This window comes from Ischnura elegans, chromosome 5 (genome assembly GCF_921293095.1).
Source record: "Ischnura elegans chromosome 5, ioIscEleg1.1, whole genome shotgun sequence".
NCBI lineage: Eukaryota > Metazoa > Arthropoda > Insecta > Odonata > Coenagrionidae > Ischnura > Ischnura elegans.
The window spans coordinates 16,333,529-16,351,691 of NC_060250.1; the positions used below are offsets into that span (position 1 = coordinate 16,333,529).

The window sequence follows — 18,163 nt, forward strand, 5'->3', positions numbered from 1 at the left end:
AGATATCGCCATTTAAAAATCTAAAAGCGTGAAATACGTGCTCCAGGAATAATAATCTTTCTATTAAGGCAATAAAAACTTAATAGAAAACCACCCTATTGACAATCTTGGAAGTCGAAAAATATTTTGACAGTGAGCTTCACCTAGAATATGAGAAAAAATCCTTAGAAAAACATATTTAGCCATCATCATATTGGCTCTTAAAATTGTCAACTGGCAGGGGAGGGTATCTAAGAAGCTTTAGCTCCCTAATTCTTCTCACATTACACTTGATACAGCGGATTTACAGGAGAAGATCAAATAGATCGATCATGTGAACAATAGAGAAGTTCTAAGAAGATCAGTAGAAAAGAGAAGTCTTATGAAAACCTTGAGAAAAAAATGCGACAACTTTTAATAGCCTACACATCATTAAACATGATGGTTTGTTGTAGACAGTTGTTGAAAGACAGGAGAAAGGGAAGGATGACAAAGAAAGGCTCAGGTAAGATATGCAGAGTAGGCAATAAAGGGTATCAAACAGAATAATTATGTAGGTATAAGTCGCTAGGAAACTTGAGAGGGGAGCTCCATTGAAACTAATCTTCACATTGTTGACAGCTGATGATGATGCTTCCTTTCCTAACCTACCACGTCTACAATTTCCACATTCCTTTCCACTCCTAACATCTCACTTCTTCATTCCATAGCACCACAGATTATGCCATTATTAGAGATAATATTTTATAAAAGTCATTGCCCAAAGGAAAGTTACCAATGGACAGGAAAATAGCAAATTTTACACCAATATTCATAAAGGGACATGACCCAGGAAACTATTCACCAATTTCATTAAACTTGATTATAGGCAAGATACGCAAACATATCGTTTTTAGCGATATCATGACTTTCCTGGACAGTTGTATCTTCCTCCATGGGTGTCAGCATGGCTTCTGGAAAGTTAGATCATGTAAAACACAGCTCACACTCTTTCTTCACAACATACACAAATATAGTGAATCGAAAAGACAAGTTGATGCATTATTCCTAGATCTTAAGAAAGCTTTCTACACCGTACCTCACAACTAACTTTTATACAAATTACAGTTATGCAGGTTAAACGAAACAATAGTAAACGTAATAACAAATATAACAACAATGATAAATCGTAATTGGCACCCTTTGGTTCATAATGGACAAAAATGACCTATGCTCTTGAATTAGCAGTAAAATACTTGTTTTGCTGGTGTTGTAGTCATCTATTACAAAATTAGTGATGACTCTGACTTTGAAATTCCATAACTCATTTTCAACGTTCAAGTGTGGAGCCAAGATTTCGGACTCGAATTTAATCCACGCAAATGCACGGCGGTATATATCTAGTTGAGGTTCTCCAACTATCTGCTGTGGATAGTGTTAACAAAGGCAACAGATGCAGTGAAGAATCTGGAAGTTAACGAAAACTTCAAACTTATTGTGGGGAACACATAAAAGAAATATTTGTGGCAGAGCCCAGATTCATCCAATGTTTCGTGTGAAGATTTTTGGATGAAAAAGGAAGAGATGTGGACTCTATATTTCCAGGTCTGACAGAAATGATAAATATTAAGAGAGATATTTTTCCAAACAGAGAGGTATGGGGGTTCGTGTTTCAACCAAAAAAAGTAGGCCTTATATAAATTTTAGGTGTAATTTCATTTAAGGTATTCCTTTTTATTTGTTAATGGCTGGAGTCCTAACACCCCGGCCCACAGGGCTATTGAGCCAGTTTGTGGGGTAGCATGATGAATTAGATTCTCCTCCAATCAATATCTCAAATGCCTACTGTATTTTGCTGTCCTCCTTCCTTAGTGTCCACATTTCTACATAGTAATGCAACATGTGCCAGATCAGATTTCACGAGCCTCTGCTTTATACTTAACACAATTACTCCCAAATCAGCTATTAACATTATGAGGCTATCAGATAGAGGATATAGCACTTTTTATGCCTATAGCATAAAGTAATTTAATGCAGATTATGGACGCATATAAAAATTCCCAGTATTACAAACACCTCCTTTGATAATGCAATTTAGTTCCCATTATCATTACTGCCGAGTCTATTTTCCTCTAATGCGAGATCTAAATACAGCTGTTCAAGTTTGTGACTACCTATCTACTTTTATATTTACCCTCAAACAACTAGCTCTAAAAGCTTTGCAAAATTTGTACGACCCAATCTTTTTGAGGTTGATCTTCAAGCCATATTGAGCTGATTGAACTAAGGAGAAATCTGATGATAATGTGCCGCTTTGATTTAAGTCATGTATAAATACAAAATGAAACCTAATTATCTTGACCACTTCATTAAAATACTTTCTAAACACATTAATTGAATATAGGAGATGCCTGCTAATTGTAAGTGATGTAAATTGAAACCATGCCTGTAAAACAACCAGATTTTTATAAATGTTCATAACTTCAATTTGTTTCACCAATTATCTATTAACATTTTCTTTTTCCTCCATCACTTTGAAAGCACACATGTTAACAGCTTTTTAAAAGAGATAATTTACCATTTGCATGATAAAAAAAGACACCATGTGATGACCAAGCCCAGTATTCAGAGTGTGGTTTCAAATATTGCATCAATAGTAAGAGAGGACTTATTGTATGATGACAAAAAATACTCATTATAATAGGGATAGTTTTTCTCCTTACTGCTGCAGGTGAATCATTTGAATTTTGAAGGACAACAGGTAAATGAAGCACAATTTGATTGGTTTATCAAAGGACATAGTCATTATTGAATCAATTCACATAATCCTAAGTAGGAGACAGAATAGTAATACAAGGTCAATCATCTCTGCAAAAAAACAAACAAACATGTAGTTCAAAAGTACTATCAATTGGAACTTGTCCTTAAAGTGAGATCATGTTAAACCAAATCATAATTAATAAGACTTTAAATGGAGTTAATGTATTGACGGAAATAATACATTCATAAACATACTTCATGTGGGGAATGAAAAATAGGAAATACAAGCTTTGTTGTGTTACCATTGGAGACTGTGAGCAAAATACTTTCATGGAGGAACTATAATGATGGATAATAAAATATTATCCCTTCTAAGAGACAAACATGCATAGACTTGGAGAATGATCTCAAATAAACAATAGCTAGAGCTTGGAAGAGGCATATGAGCCAACAGTGCAGTAGAGAGATGAAAAATATTCATCAGTGGAACTTAAGGTGTCACATGGACACCATCTTTAACCAACTTAGCCTGTTCTTCACCACTACGCGAAGCAAGGAGGCTGTTACCTCAAGATGACACAATGATTTACAGAGGTGAGGTGGCATTACAGCTAGACAGGTAACCACTAATCATCATAAGAAAGACCCTCAATAATCACCTTAAGTATAATAGTAGATCATCCTAATAACACTCGATAAATAGGACTGAAATTATTGTTCATGAAGATAATCACTGAGGAGGCCACCTGAAATGCTAGTGAAAGCTTGAACCAAAATGTACGGGAACACAGAACCTATGCAGTAACTTTGCTAAGCAGTACTTACACAAAATTCCAAAATTCAAATTATGGTCTAAAACATCTAAAGTGAATAAATTACACCAGACAGTCAAGGAGAAGACCCATCTTGACATCAATGCTTACTCCCAAACAGATACTTCAAATGACCAATCAGAACTGGCCCCTTCATCAAATATATTGACGGGTTATTTTCTCCATTGCCTCCAGGCTTTCACAGAATTCACTATTTGTTGATGATGATGGTTTTATAGGCGTTCCAACCATCAGGCATAGGTTTAAGGTTTTGGTTTGAGATTTTCACTTGCCTTATTTTCGAAATTTTTTGTCCTTTAATTCTTTCTGAGGTAACACTTTTTCATGCACCCTCAAGGGCAAATACATACCCACTCTTCAGGCGCTTCACAGAATATGAACACATATGAGATAATGCCTAAATGTATGAATGCAAGAATGATTGCAAAAATGCAATGGGAAACCACCCAACTTGTGCAAAGGCATGGATAGAAAATAGAACCTGTTCTAATTTAGCTCATACATTATTACACCTTCAGTTCCATCAAAATTGCTCAGGTGTTCACATATTAACTAATAGGCGACAATGCACCACATAAACAGGCCTTAAATAAGAAAAAATAATATTTCATAGGCCAAAAATACCAAATGTTAGACAAAAAAATCTCCACCGAACACCTAGAACTTGAAGATGCTTATGGGATCTCCAATGAAATTGCCATCATCAACAAAGAAAAATTATTGGAAAAAGTTATAGCCATTAGAGAAAACAACCAATCAATGCTGAGGGAACACAGGGCCGCGTTAGCAGTAGATCCTATATTTTGGACATCTAATCCCACTGGGTTTAGTTGCCGACATACCTCCATATTTTTTTATACCTTCATCTATTTCCAAGATCTTGATGTGTTGCAATGTAGAGATAACAACTTAACAAGACAAAGTTTTGACCCGAGACATATGGAGATCGTTAGGTTGTGGCTTACTTTTTGGAAATCTGAAAAGTAAACAGCTCCACCCATCAAATCATTCATTTCAGATTGAAAACATGTAACAGCCAATCTCCATAGATAGCATTTCGCACAAACTACTGCCAAAAGGATACACCATCTGGGGGAAAGCCAGCAAGCAAGACCCCTTTCTGCAAGAGAATTAATGGGACCCTGGATTGGCACCTTTTTCCCAATGGTTAGCGTCCCTTGACAAACACTAAAAGACATGATTAAATATTTTGACCAGTAATTTTGTTAGCATATAAAGCATATTGGAGAAAATATTGGATTTCTGTCCCAAATTTGCTTACTTTAATAGCATTAATTCCCAATGGAAAAACTCCTTGAATTGGAAATAAAACAATGGGCTTTCGAGGCCTATTCCCAAACCACAATCCTCTCCAAGTGTCATTAAAGTTGAGACCATATTTGTAAAATATAGAAAAGATTTTCATGAAAACTAAAATTTAATTTATTACCAACACATTGATTTTCATTTACTTCCTCCTCTAATTAATTCTACCTTCTTTATTATTTATATTCAATACAGTCACAAAACATACCATATTCAAAGGCTTTTTCCTTATATCTAGCCATTTTCATGATACTGGAGGATGAAGTGAGCATGCAATGGGGTGCTGGGCCATGCTGTCAGTCCCTATCCCATACAGGTGCCAAATGGCACATCACGAGACTACTTCTTTGCTGCAGCTTTGTCACCTGGTTCCACTAGCTCTGGAGTCATCCATAAGCTGTTTATTGCTAGGGAAATCATTTTTTATAATCACCTTTTGGTCAATTCCACTCAGTTGTGAAAATTCGCAAACTTTGTGCATTGCCATTGTTTGAATAGAGAAATGTGTCCTACTCCAAAATATCACAGACAATTCTTCGTGTGGTGATTTAATCAGTCATAAAAATGCTCAAGTTTCTTTGGATACCATCACTAGTTTATAATTATGAGTTTTCACTTACATCTTGAATTTCTTCTGCTCTTCACTTGACTAGGTAACAAATGAACAGAGTTTTGCGGCACTGAAAAATTGATTTGTTTCAAACATAGCTTCAAAACTTATTGATAAATTACAAAATATTTAGGTTGTTAATAAATGCCAAGATTTTTATGTTCTTTGAGGTTTGAGTGCAATATCACTATGAGGCATCACTTTATTTCCATTTGTTGAATTAATAATTATATTTTGCTTGTTGATGTACTTCAAAAAATTATTGCCAAAGCTTAGCAAAGCCTATGATTTTTTTTGTCAGCCAATCATAAAAACATCATGATATTGATATTTCTATGTTCTCACACAGTATTAGTTCCATTATTTAAAATTGAGGAGTTTCAAAATTCGTTCCAACAGGAAGTCCTCACAGAACAAGTACATACTTGATTTTACTCAAACAGAAAAGAATACAACCTCATAAGAGGCTATAAAAGTTAAAGCACAATTTAAAATGTTTTACTTGGAACTTCAATCTTAAGGTACAGAAAAATGCGAGACCCCAAATTTGCATGAGTACATGTTTTACCTCAAACAAGTTCTGAAGTGCTGTTATTTCTACCCCCATAAAACTGAAAGAGAAAATTTTGGCAGAAGATGACATACAAGGAAGATATATTAAATTTAACGGAAGATTTATATCTTCCAAGGGTCTCCAATTACTGACTGAAGATCTCGTATATAAAGTTAAGTTTTCAAGGTGAAATCCAAAGATAGGTAAAGTCTACAGCATTTTTTATATGCAGCAAAAACCAATGTTCATACGTTCAAAAGTCAAATGAATGGTAGAAGAAAATCAGAGAAAAGATTTCAAAATTATTTATAACCATAACTATGATGGTATCTGAAAAAAAAAACCTTGAATCTTTTTACCAACAATCAATGCACTGAAAGAAGAAACATCCACGATTTATCAAAATAGGACCTACTTTTTCATTCAAATGATGGTAATATATTTTGCACTTTTTCTCCTAACTTAGTAGGACTAACCAAACATAGAATAAAAAATGACTTTCTTCATGATAAACAGCTTAGCATGACTCCAGAGCTAATGAGACCTCTTGATGAGGCGGCAGCATTGAAGTTGCCTCGTGGCGTGCCATTGGGATATTTCATAAGGGGAGGGGCAGGTGGCAGTGGCGGATACAGATGGGGGGCGCAGGGGGCGCGCGCTCCCCCCTTGCGGGTCCGCCTGTATTGCTGAACATTGCAAAACCACAACTGTAACTTTTTTATATCATAAGATGGCATTGTCTTTTACATGTTTATAATCACTTTAAATAAATATTCATATACTTTGCCTGTGACTTGATCATCTTTTATTACGATAAAAGTAAAGACAACTCGAGATATGTTGCGTCCCCCCCTTGAGTTTTTTCTGTATCCGCCACTGGCAGGTGGCAAGCACCAGTATCCCTTTGTGCACTCATTATCTCTTCCAATATCTCAGAGACAGCTAGAGGCATGGAAAATAAAAAGGGATTTTTGACCACTAAAATTCTACTTCAACCTAAATAAGAACTATTCTAGTGCAAAATTCTAATTTTTAAGTGGTGTGTTTTAGATCATCTGCTGTATGTGTCAACAGCATAGTAAAACAAAAGAAAAATCAGAATGTTTTATCACCAAAATTTTGGTGGATTGATCTTTTCAGGTAAAAAAAAATAAGACACTCCCTAAGTACGGCACGCCTGTTATAACCTCCAGACAGCAACATAGCAAGAACTTGGTAGCAGGTGGTGTCCCCTTGACCTCATTAATTTTATTATTATTAACTTTTATTAACTATTATTAACATTAATTATATTATTAACATTATGCCATCTCACCATGATTGATTTAGCAGTTATTAAGTCATCTTCAGGGATGGACTGGTCAGGGTGGGCGGGAATACCTAACTATGGCTGAAGGCCCCGGACAGCTCAAGAAATATTTGATGATGATCATCGTCACCCTCATCGCCCAGGCAAAAAGTATCTTTTTATAATTATTGTCATTATGCCTAAACCACTGAATACATGCAATACAATCATATTGGCCATTTTATAATGGGGCATGCAAAAAACGTAACAACTAAACGCACACAAACAACCAAGCCTGGGATAGGGGAAACGTACTGGCGGGAAGATACCATAAGAACTGAAAAGACTGTTATATTGAATGGTTTACTTTGTTTGTATATCATGCAGGCAGGCAGGCATGCCTGCATGATATACATGGCTGGGCCTTTGGGTAACCAGTCCACCCCTGGTCATCTAGAGAAACAGCCTTCTTGCTTCTTCCAACACTGAAAACCAGGTGAAGGGCAGAGAGGTAACTGTGGCATGCCCAAAGGCCAACCTTTGGCCACAATTGGATAACAGGATCTCACAAATTTCTTTCTTTCCATGAAAATTTGGTCACACTTGAGGAAAGAGGACTAAGACTCTCCCTCTGGTTAAGGCTGTTTCATACCATGCAAGTGTTGGGACAATCTAATGATGCTGGATGGTACACTTGTACCAATGACATCAGATTGAAACGTGCATTTTCACAATTAGTCTTTTAACAAGGTACAACGTCCCTCATTTAAGCATCCATGCAAGTACTCGCTCCAATACATGCAGGGCATAAAGCAGCCTTTAGACTATCCACCTCCCTGTATATTTTGATGACAAACTTGACCATCAAAACACCTGGTGACACAGAGCATCACCCAGCCGCAGACTTGAGAAGAATTTGCACAACTAACATGCCAGGGAAACAGAATAGCTTTCCACCCTATGACGATAGTCATCACAAAGAGACTCAATCCCAGATTTAAGTTGGTTTCGATGGACACGCTCAAACATCTTTCACGTCAGTTCCCTTTAGAGTTCACACAAATATCTCCAAGTCAGTCTTCTCATATCAGTTTAAGGCCTCCAAAATCACATTATTCCCCTGCACTTCTCAATAAGAAAAAATAACGATGTTGACTCTAGTTCATAAAATTTGCAATTTATTTAACAACAACTGCCTCCATTTATCCCATGTCTAGAAAGTGACATTTAAATACCACTGCTCAGCAACTGAAGTGACAACATGGTACTTCACCTCTCTTCCATACACTTTAAACGATGCCTTCAATTGACACGCAGCTGCAGTCTGCACGTGAATCCAAAACATTTCATAGACTTTCACAAAGAAGGGAACATATTTTCAATTGATAAAAAGGTAGCTCAACACTCCTGAACATCATTCAGGAGGGGAGCTATGAAAAAATATAGTCGTGAGAAATATTGTGCAATAAAAATTAACTGAGGAAAAAATTGTGGAAAATGCACAAAAATAAATAATTATAAATTAGGTGGTTAACAGTGAAATTAGTAGTTTTATGAATAATGTGTTCCTCAGAGTTGTCGCAGACGCACCCTCCACTTCAAGATCATCAGAGTCATGAATCTTAAGTGTGACTTCCTCCTAAACTGTGGCTGTACTACGAATGGATTGATACCAGCATCACGGCAGGATGACATGGCATCATAACATCCGGTTGAGCATCAGTGGAGCACAGGCAGGGGAGCCTGGTGCTGTCCCCATGATGGTAGAGGCGGCACGGGGCGAATGGGGACGAGGGGGTCCAGGCCCTGCTGGCCTCAGGGGGCCCATCTCCAAAACAGAGGGGGGAGGAGGGGGTGGGGGTGTCGAGAGGTGCGTCAGCGGCAACGAGGCAGGGCAGGGCACTTCACCGTGAGGGGCCGTGGTATCTCCATCGCACGAAACCGTTGTAGCCTCAGCACGGGACTCCGCAGGCAGGCGGTGGTCTCTCTGCCGGCAGCGCACTCGGCAGTCCTGGATGAAGTTGGCAATGGAGCGGTAGTAGCCAGGGCAGCTCCACGTGTCGTTGTGTCCTCCGGCTCCAAACTGCAGGAGCTGCTTCTGCGTGACAGGGGTCAGTGAGTGCAGCTCACACATCATGCGTGGGGGCACCAGGGTGTCTGCCAGACCCGATACAAACAGCACCGATGGCACTCCAAGCTTCTGCACCTTGGCCTGTGACAGAAACTGCAACAAATACGGGATGATTCAGTTGGCATGAGTGGGAGGAGGGAGGGATTACTGAGAGAACTGATAGACATGGTCAAATCATGTCACCCTTATGTCATACAAGGAGTACAAATTATTGGTAGAGAGAGTGTGTTGTCACACCAAAAGGAACCAACATCCAAATCCTTTTGACTGCACAGGATTCTCAAGGCTCATTAATTTCATTTCATGATAACATACTCAGTTTAGATGATGGAAATTGCCAAGCGACTCTACTTCAGCACAATACAGCTCTATTTTTGACAGAAGACAATGACGTACCATGAAAAAATTTATCAAATTCACAAATACTGGGAGTTGGTGTACCTAATACAGCAAACTTCATTATCAAAAAATTCAAGGGACCCAAAAAATAGCACATTTATGTTCATGAAATTTGCTATGACTCCTCTTTTCTCCCATTCTTCTAAGCACTTCCTCGTTACTTACTCAGTCCATCCATTTTATCTTCATAATTCTTCGGTAGCACCACATTTCGAATGCTTCCACTCTTAACTTCTCTGTTGCTGTCAACGTCCAAGCCTCGCTACCATAGAGAAACATGCTCCATATGTAGTATCTCATGAATTGTTTCCTTATTTCCAAGCTTGTATTCCCCGCTGTAAAAAGATTCACCTTTATGTAGGAAGCCCTCTTTGCCTGTTCTATTCTACAGAATATTCCTTTCTTGCTTCATCCATCAGTGGTAATTTGGCTTTCTAGGTAGAAAAACTCTTTCACCTCTTCAAGCTTTTGTCTTCCTAGCTTAATGTTTGTCTTAGCCTCATCTCTTTTTGCTGCAAATTAATATCTTAATTTCCTTTTTGCCAATTTTAAGCTGATATCTGGGCATTGTGCTTTCCATATTTGTCAAAGCCTTCTTCAAATCATTTTCTGTCTCGGCTGTGACTGTTATATTGTCAGCATATCGCATCATACTTATTCCTTCTCCATGGATATTGACAACCGAAGCCTTCTCCTTGTTTTCGTTGATGGTTAATTTTGATGAAAACATTAAAAATTACAGGGAAACAGTGTAGTCTCACTCCTTTTCCAATTCTAGCTTCTGCACAGTTGGGTCTACATTTCATCACAGCTACTTGGCTTTCATACAAACATTGGACAATTCTTCGATCATTTTAGAGCAACCTGATTTCTTTCAGAATTCGAAGTATTAAATCCCATTCCACGTTATCAAATGCCTTCTCCAAATCAACAAATGCTATGAAAATCGGTTTGCTATTCTCCATTCTCCTATCTATAAGCAGCCTAAGAACCAAAATTCCATCTCCATTGCCCTTGCCTTTCGTTAATCCAAATTGGTCAACATCCATGAATTCTTCTACTCTTTGTTCAATCCTCCTGTAGATGATTCCTTTAAGTATCTTTGACACATGTGTCGTCAGGCTTATGGCTCTGAAATATGGTTCTATAATATTCACACTTCTCTGCTCTTAGTATTTTGGGGATACAAATTATGATGTTCTTCTCAAAGTCACCAAGTATAACTCCTGTTGAGTACCTATTGCAGAAAGTTTTATAAAAAAGCGTTATAAAAGAGAGTTGAGCCAAAGCCTTCTCTCCTACATTTATGATAAGCTCTGTTGGAATATCATCTATTCCAGGGGCCTTTTTCTTTCACATATATTCTCTTACAGCTGTGTCGACTTCCAATCTTAAGATGATGGTGAATTGTTACTTTTTTGATCAATGTGTGACACATAAAATTTTGTTTAAAACATACTATTGCATACACCCTATCCATTACAGTGGATATTTATAGAAGATAGCCGAAACTATGTCGACACTGGCACATGGTCTTACAATGCAGAGGCACTTTCAATCGTACATGGACCATTTAAGAGGTGCAAATAATTCTTAAATATCTCCATTATTCTGTCAATTTGATTGAACACATCATAAATTTCTCCCAAATACAAATACCGTCCTCACTTTTATGAAATAAAAATTATGCCTAGTAAGCCACTGATTATTTTCGAAGAAACTGCAAAATTAATTTGAAGTACGTTCTCCAGCCAAAATATGTAAGTTGGCTACAGTTCACGAATTGATTAAGGTTCATTAATGTTCAGAGTAGTGCAAAATTTTTCCACTCTGTCACCCCCAACAAAAATATGTGTAATGTGATGTTCTGGTAGAGCCTTTGATCTCATGAAAGTTCTTACAAATATCTCACCAGTCATCATATCACACCCTACCCCCAGGAGAAATTCAGTACATATTTCAAGGGTGCAGCCAGTGAGTTGACATGAGCATGCGAGACCTGCACTCAGTGCAGCATAACTGACACAGCAGTTTAGTCAACTCTTTTCTAAACATAATTTCAAAAATTAATGAAGATAACTAGTTCCATGTGCTAATCAAGATATTACCAAAGAGTACAAAGAATGTCACACAGAGAGCAGTTTCAAACCCAACTTGGGCTGATACTGTGGGGAATGCTCCAACACCCTACAGCTCAAATTTGATCGCTCTATCGGAAACAATAATACCACGTACATACATAACAAATGCTACATGGTGTAAACACAAAATGAAGTACACATAGCCAGACCTGGATGAACTGCATCTACTACTTTCTATCATAACCAAGAAATACCAATTCTGCCACATGAGTACGGCGGCATGTCTACTGAAGGGTTAATGGATACGTGATTTCTACATTAGATAAATATGATCACTAGCACTTGGTTTGATAACTATACCTTGTTTTTATAACAAAACAGAGGCAAATAGTTGAGCACTCTCCAACCTAGAAGCACAGCTGCCATGTCAGGAATGCTTGTGAAAGTATTCTCCAGAATAAGACACCATATTTTGGATGCGTACTCTGGCTGCGATGACAGATCAATGGCCACAGCTCCACCTGAATGAGAGAATACAACACAGTGAGCAGCATGCAATCCATTACGACATGTGCCCTTCATCCCAGTGAATGAAAAAAAAATTTGCACACAATAAGGCTAAACTTATGCGTGACATTGCTTATGAGAAGGCAAGAAGAAAAGAAATTGAAGTGCATGGGATTCAGTAATGCGTAGATAAGTTTTACATAAACTAACAAAATTATTATATATCTGATAATACATATTGCAAATTTATTCAGTTCATTTAAGCTCAAATAAGATGGGAGGGATGATGGAGAAATAAAAGCCTCGAGAATCATTGACACATTTTACAAGAAGGAATCAATGTAAAAAGAGCTCATAGCTTACTTTAATTTAACACTCTATTGATATTCCATAAATGTAACGGAAATACTGGTTTTTGTAAATTGCTTTGTAAACACAAAATTATAGTTAAAAAATTATAAGTTATATATTTCAATTACAGTCACATTGAAATTTTTTCACTTTTTTAAACTATAAGCCCGTGTACTGTTAAGCATGCAAAAGTAGACCCTCAGTTGAACAACTTCCAGCTGTACGACTCTCTAGGTTGTGCAACAAAAGTGGGTTTGGACTGTGCAATTGGCGTGCATTTCTGTCAGAAGTCATTGCCAATTATACAAATTAAGTTGAACAACTTTCCCAGTAGTAAGATGCAAAATACCTAACCATGCTAACCTATATACATACAAATCAATTTCAGTGGTATAGCACATGCTGACACAAATGTTATGTGCTCTATAATAAACAAGTCCTCCGATGTGAAACAACAACGCAACCGGTTGATATTAAGATTATTTATGTTAACTATACAAGGTTTATTGATTCAATAAGATCAGTATTGTTGAAGATAGCAAACTAGGTTAAGCTGTAGAATAAATTTCAATCAATTGGAATCAATTGCTACAAAAGTAGCAGGAAAATAAAGCTCACTCTGCTATGCAATGGATGTATTAGCCAAATCTACCACAGTCGATACTCCAAGCTACTTCATCTTAACTACATTCATTCAAGAATAACACTGGAAATAATTCTATGGGGATATTTGCACCACACAAAGAAAATATATGACAAAAAAAATAATTTTAAAAATGAATTGGATGGATGAGGCAGATACTTGTAGAGATCCATTATGAGATATGAAGTGAAAAACTTTGCACTTCATATCTCAATTTTAAAAATCATGAAACAGGCTCCCCTATCTTCATCCAATCATCATAAGTAAATTCATGCATAGCTAAACACCCTACCGGTAGCACGGATATTTATATGATGGAATCAGTGTCCTTCATGCATGAAAACAAAAAATCATTCGAAAAAAATTCTAATTACAATGTCAACAACACAAGAAGCAACTAACTACTCAATCATAACAGCCCTGGAACTGCAGAAACATTGAATAGTACTACACATTAATCCAATTAGTGCTATCCTTCTTCCAGGGGTAATGGCAAGAAATGCGGAGGGTATTTTCATATAATGGAGCAACTAGGAAAAAAAACAGTACAAAGCTACCTATTTTATTACATATTCATAAACAGTTTTGTATACATTGTCGAGGTTAAACTGGTTAATATTGACAAAATATTTTTATGTTTACTGAAATAAAATATATTAATGCAATAAGTTATAGCAAAATTAATATGTACAACATTAGAGCCGATATATTGGCCCACCACACTAAAAGAGTTAAGGACTCAACCCATACAAGAAACAACCTCCAAGCATTAAATGCCTAGAACTAAGAAAATTCAAACAAATATTACGAGGTATTTACGTAAAAACTTATTCTACAGCATAAATGAAAATATCGAAAGCATTATTAGGTATACAGAGGACCACTGTTTTACGATGGGTTTGACTTATGATGGATTCCGCTAACAATCTCAGCTGATCTATAATGCTTTTTCAAATTACTGTGTCCAGTCACACAATGTCATCAATAATGTACTTCTACGCTTTATCTGTTTACAAAACATATTTTATAACAAACCAACATGCATTTATGCTCTTTAAACTGATTCCTTGTCTGGAAACAATGCTGATTCAACTCAAGGTAGAATTCGCTTTGCGATAGGTTCCCCGGATCATGTTATTGTTGTCAAGTGAGGGTATAATATTTAATGTTTTCCAGGCACTTACCTCTTTTTCATAAATAGCATATTTTTATTAGTGCATATCGCAAGGAAATTTGATGAAAAAATGCAATTTATTTTTGCCAACAGATAAAAGATGTAATTCTTCGTTAAAACTTTCGCGGGTGCTCGTCATGTTGAATTAAAACTTTTGGGCTATGTCGCCGCGTCAGATTTTGGGTGGCCCCAACGTTTCGCGACCAGCATCGGTCGGGAAACGTTGGGGCCACCCAAAATCTGACGCGGCGACATAGCCCAAAAGTTTTAATTCAACAGATAAAAGATGATTATTATTATTGGATGGTACATAAACTCACCCAGTGACCTGCCAAATACAATGATCTCCGAAGTGTTGATATCCCTACGAGATGTGAGATAGTTGAGGGCAGCCCTGGCATCCATGTTGAGACCATCCTCAGTTGGAGACCCCTGCGACAAACCGTACCCGCGGTATTCCAGCATTAGGATATTGCAGCGCACATGCTGATACAGTCCTACAATATTTTGCAGCCTAAAAAAATGAAATCAGAGTGACTTAGGAATGGGGATTGAGTTTCTATGCCAACATTAACATCTCAATGCACGAGTATGGTAGATGAGGTAAACATAACAAGGAATATGAATAGCAACGAATAGGTAAGACAGGAAGAATAGTAGAATCTTGTTAAATCACTAAAATACTATTTCAGTCCTGAGAACACTTTTTCATTCATGAGGTAGGAGACGCCAGAGAACAGAAAAAAGGTTATCTATTATGAGCTACAGAATCGATTTCTCTGGAGTACTGTCTTCTAAATCCCTCTAGCTTATGACAAATTGAGACTAAACATAGTAGTTTCCTTAGCACAAAAATATCAAACTTGCAGGAAATACGTTTTTCTCCACTAATTTATTTAACTGACACAAAATTTTACAAGTTGCTTTTAAATTTTTCTCACTTACAAGGTCACATTGAAAATGAGAGAAAGTCATAGCAAACAGAGTCACAGGCATAAAAAAGGATGGATATTACTCAAATTGATTTACTTTTTAGAGTTCCAGATTTGAGGCAGGCCATGTGTGTGTGTGTCATAAAACTATATATGTAGTTCTCTTTTATAGTAAACTAAGAACTTGTGCGAAAAACTTGTGCATTGCGGGTGACTCCCGTAAGAGTTATCACCGTGGCTAGTCCCGGTATACTTAAATTCAACTAAGAACTTATTGCAGGGACCAATAATCATCACACACCATAGCGGGAAGGTTTGGCCAATACCCCACCATTGCATCATAATAGCAGGTGGACAACAAGTCCAGTTTTCAGTAAAAAAATCAATGATACTAAATTACAAACCCTTTGGCCCAAGGAACTTGCTTTAGGTGAAGTGAATGTTTATTTACCTTAATGGAAACTATATCAAGAAATGAATATTTGCAGTCATAAACTAGCATTTGATATGTAGATAACCTGCTTTTTCCATATATCACTGCAGTAAAACTTAGCTCACTAGCATCAATGGGATGCTTTGAAAGCATTAAAAATTCAGTAAATTAAAACTCAGAGACAATGTGATCATAAATAAATCTTAATCATTAACGTATAACCAAAAACTAATGTTCAATAAGAAGCTAAATTTCACCCAAATAGAGGGAATAATTGTAATATCCAATGATTAGAGCATGACTGAGATTGACAAGAGGGAATATGACAATGTGAAACTTAGGTCTCTTTGGTTTGATTAAATTATCAAGATCAATGAGCAGTAATGCTTTTCCAGTACTCCAGATGACTTAGGAGAGCACAAAAATATTTTCAGTTTGAACGGTTTCTTGAACTCAGACAAAAAGGCCTCTTTTACAAGATATTCTCACAATTACAGCCACATTAATATTAAAGGTTAATCAAACAGAATCAGCTGAATATAATCATCATTTCACTACTATATTTAGCCTTTGTGTTTTATCCACTTAATGAATTTTTATCGTCAATATATTGTCCCTCGATGCCCTTGAAACATATCATGGCATTTTCTACAGCAGGTAAGAATAAGTTGACTTTGGGAGGAGTATGACATTTTGTAAAACGTTTCATTTCAATGACCCACGAGAGTCATGTATCACTGAAATTTAAAAGTTCAAATAATTTATAGTTCTCTTTTGTAATGGAGATTATCCTTTAAAACATTAAGAACGTCTTTAACTCTGAGTCTAATATGAAGTGTAACGAATGAAACGATGCGGTGAAGGAAAGCCTATGGATCTCTTACCTGTGCCCCATATTGCCAGCATTTCCATGAAGAAAGAGTATCGTTGGTACTTGAGATTTGAGTTCTCCGGTTTGGTGAATGAAGAAGAGATGCAACATAACCCCATCTAAACTTCGAATGTAAATATTTTCATAAGGCAATCCGAACATAGTAGGTACGGGAACGAAAACTCGGGAGTGGCTGGGCTGGTCAGGATGAAAAAGAAGCTGATCTTCGGTGTGGTATAATATACCTGTTGTGATTCATGAAAAATAAGTGTTGTTAGTCCAGGACGCGAGGTCGCATGACAGTTAAATCGAATTGAAATGAATGACAAGGTAATGCATCCACATTCCTTACCGGTTGTGGCGAAGCATAGGAGCAAAAACGCCAAAAATCCACCATACACCCAATACAAGAAGAAACACGCTATAACAGCAGCACTGGATAAAGCCCAACATTTCATCAAAGCTGCAGCTACGAATTTCAGCAGCTTCGTGCAAGAGGTGCTAAGGCGTATACTCATTTTTACTAAATTCTGTGAGTAGAACTACTCGATGTAATTTATTCTTAACGGCCTGATGGGACTTTCTACACATGAAACCTGTGAGCTCGTCAACGACCAGTCCCGATTCTAATTCGAGACGACAACGAAAATAAAAATCGAAAACTTTGTGTCTGTCATTGTACACATAATCACTCAAAAGAAATTTGAATACCCACTGGCGGTAGCTGTAAACCACAGCTACCGTTTCTCCATCACAAAACACAAATTTATAGCTTTCATTTCAGTCCAAACTATAGCCACATCACTTAGCCAAAGTATGTACAGTAATTCCTGATTGAATCAATGGAAGATCACGGATTTGGAATCGAAAGAATATCATTTGAAGAGCCGTTTTCTGGAAAGCGATGAGATACTACTATTCGATGAAACAATAGCGGAATTCATATGCAAAATTAGATTAACTGCACCAACAAGAATTTCAAACAGAAGGCATTCACGGTACGTCATTTGTCACTAAAATAATTGAATACATCATGGCGCGTTATCACCGCGTCTGTGTCGATGAGATAATAACATTCACCACCAGAGGCGCTGTTTGCTGAATGAGATACGTAGTGCACAAATTTCCCTATAGATGGCCAAGGCTCTATGCCATTTTTACGCGGCAAGCACGGTTGAAAAATAATTTTCGGCCCATTTCCAAAAACCACTCAAAGATTTCAGATGCGCATGCATGATAAAAATAAATACCCATATGTGCAATAGAACCCGATATTACTGCTAAACGGATTTAATGCCTGCCGACCGTATGCA

General features: G+C 37.1%; 1 protein-coding gene and 1 long non-coding RNA gene across 2 annotated transcripts; one reads left to right on the forward strand and one right to left on the reverse strand.

Moving 5' to 3' along the window:
• The first annotated feature begins 2,425 nt into the window (after window positions 1-2,425).
• Window positions 2,426-7,575, forward strand: LOC124158535. Its single transcript, XR_006864824.1, has 2 exons — window positions 2,426-6,656; window positions 6,924-7,575. It is a non-coding gene; the product is annotated as an uncharacterized LOC124158535 (long non-coding RNA).
• A 910-nt stretch (window positions 7,576-8,485) lies between these two features.
• Window positions 8,486-17,883, reverse strand: LOC124158534 (protein ABHD13). Its single transcript, XM_046533670.1, has 5 exons — window positions 17,203-17,883; window positions 16,864-17,095; window positions 14,935-15,128; window positions 12,300-12,460; window positions 8,486-9,552 (listed from the first exon to the last, which is right to left on the reverse strand). Exons 1-5 carry the CDS (start codon window positions 17,366-17,368, stop codon window positions 9,028-9,030), a joined length of 1,278 nt encoding a protein of 425 aa, XP_046389626.1. The 5' UTR covers window positions 17,369-17,883; the 3' UTR covers window positions 8,486-9,027.
• Window positions 17,884-18,163: the final 280 nt, after the last annotated feature.

What these genes read in the sequence shown, in the direction of transcription:
- LOC124158534 (XM_046533670.1), bottom strand. Translation starts at nt 17,368, where the DNA reads ATGAGTATACGCCTTAGCACCTCTTGCACGAAGCTGCTGAAATTCGTA. An exon ending in GCTGGCAATATGGGGCACAG is followed by an intron (nt 15,129 to 16,863) that starts GTAAGAGATCCA and finishes TCATTTTTTTAG; the next exon opens with GCTGCAAAATATTGTAGGAC. An exon ending in TGTATTTGGCAGGTCACTGG is followed by an intron (nt 12,461 to 14,934) that starts GTGAGTTTATGT and finishes TCTCTCATTCAG; the next exon opens with GTGGAGCTGTGGCCATTGAT.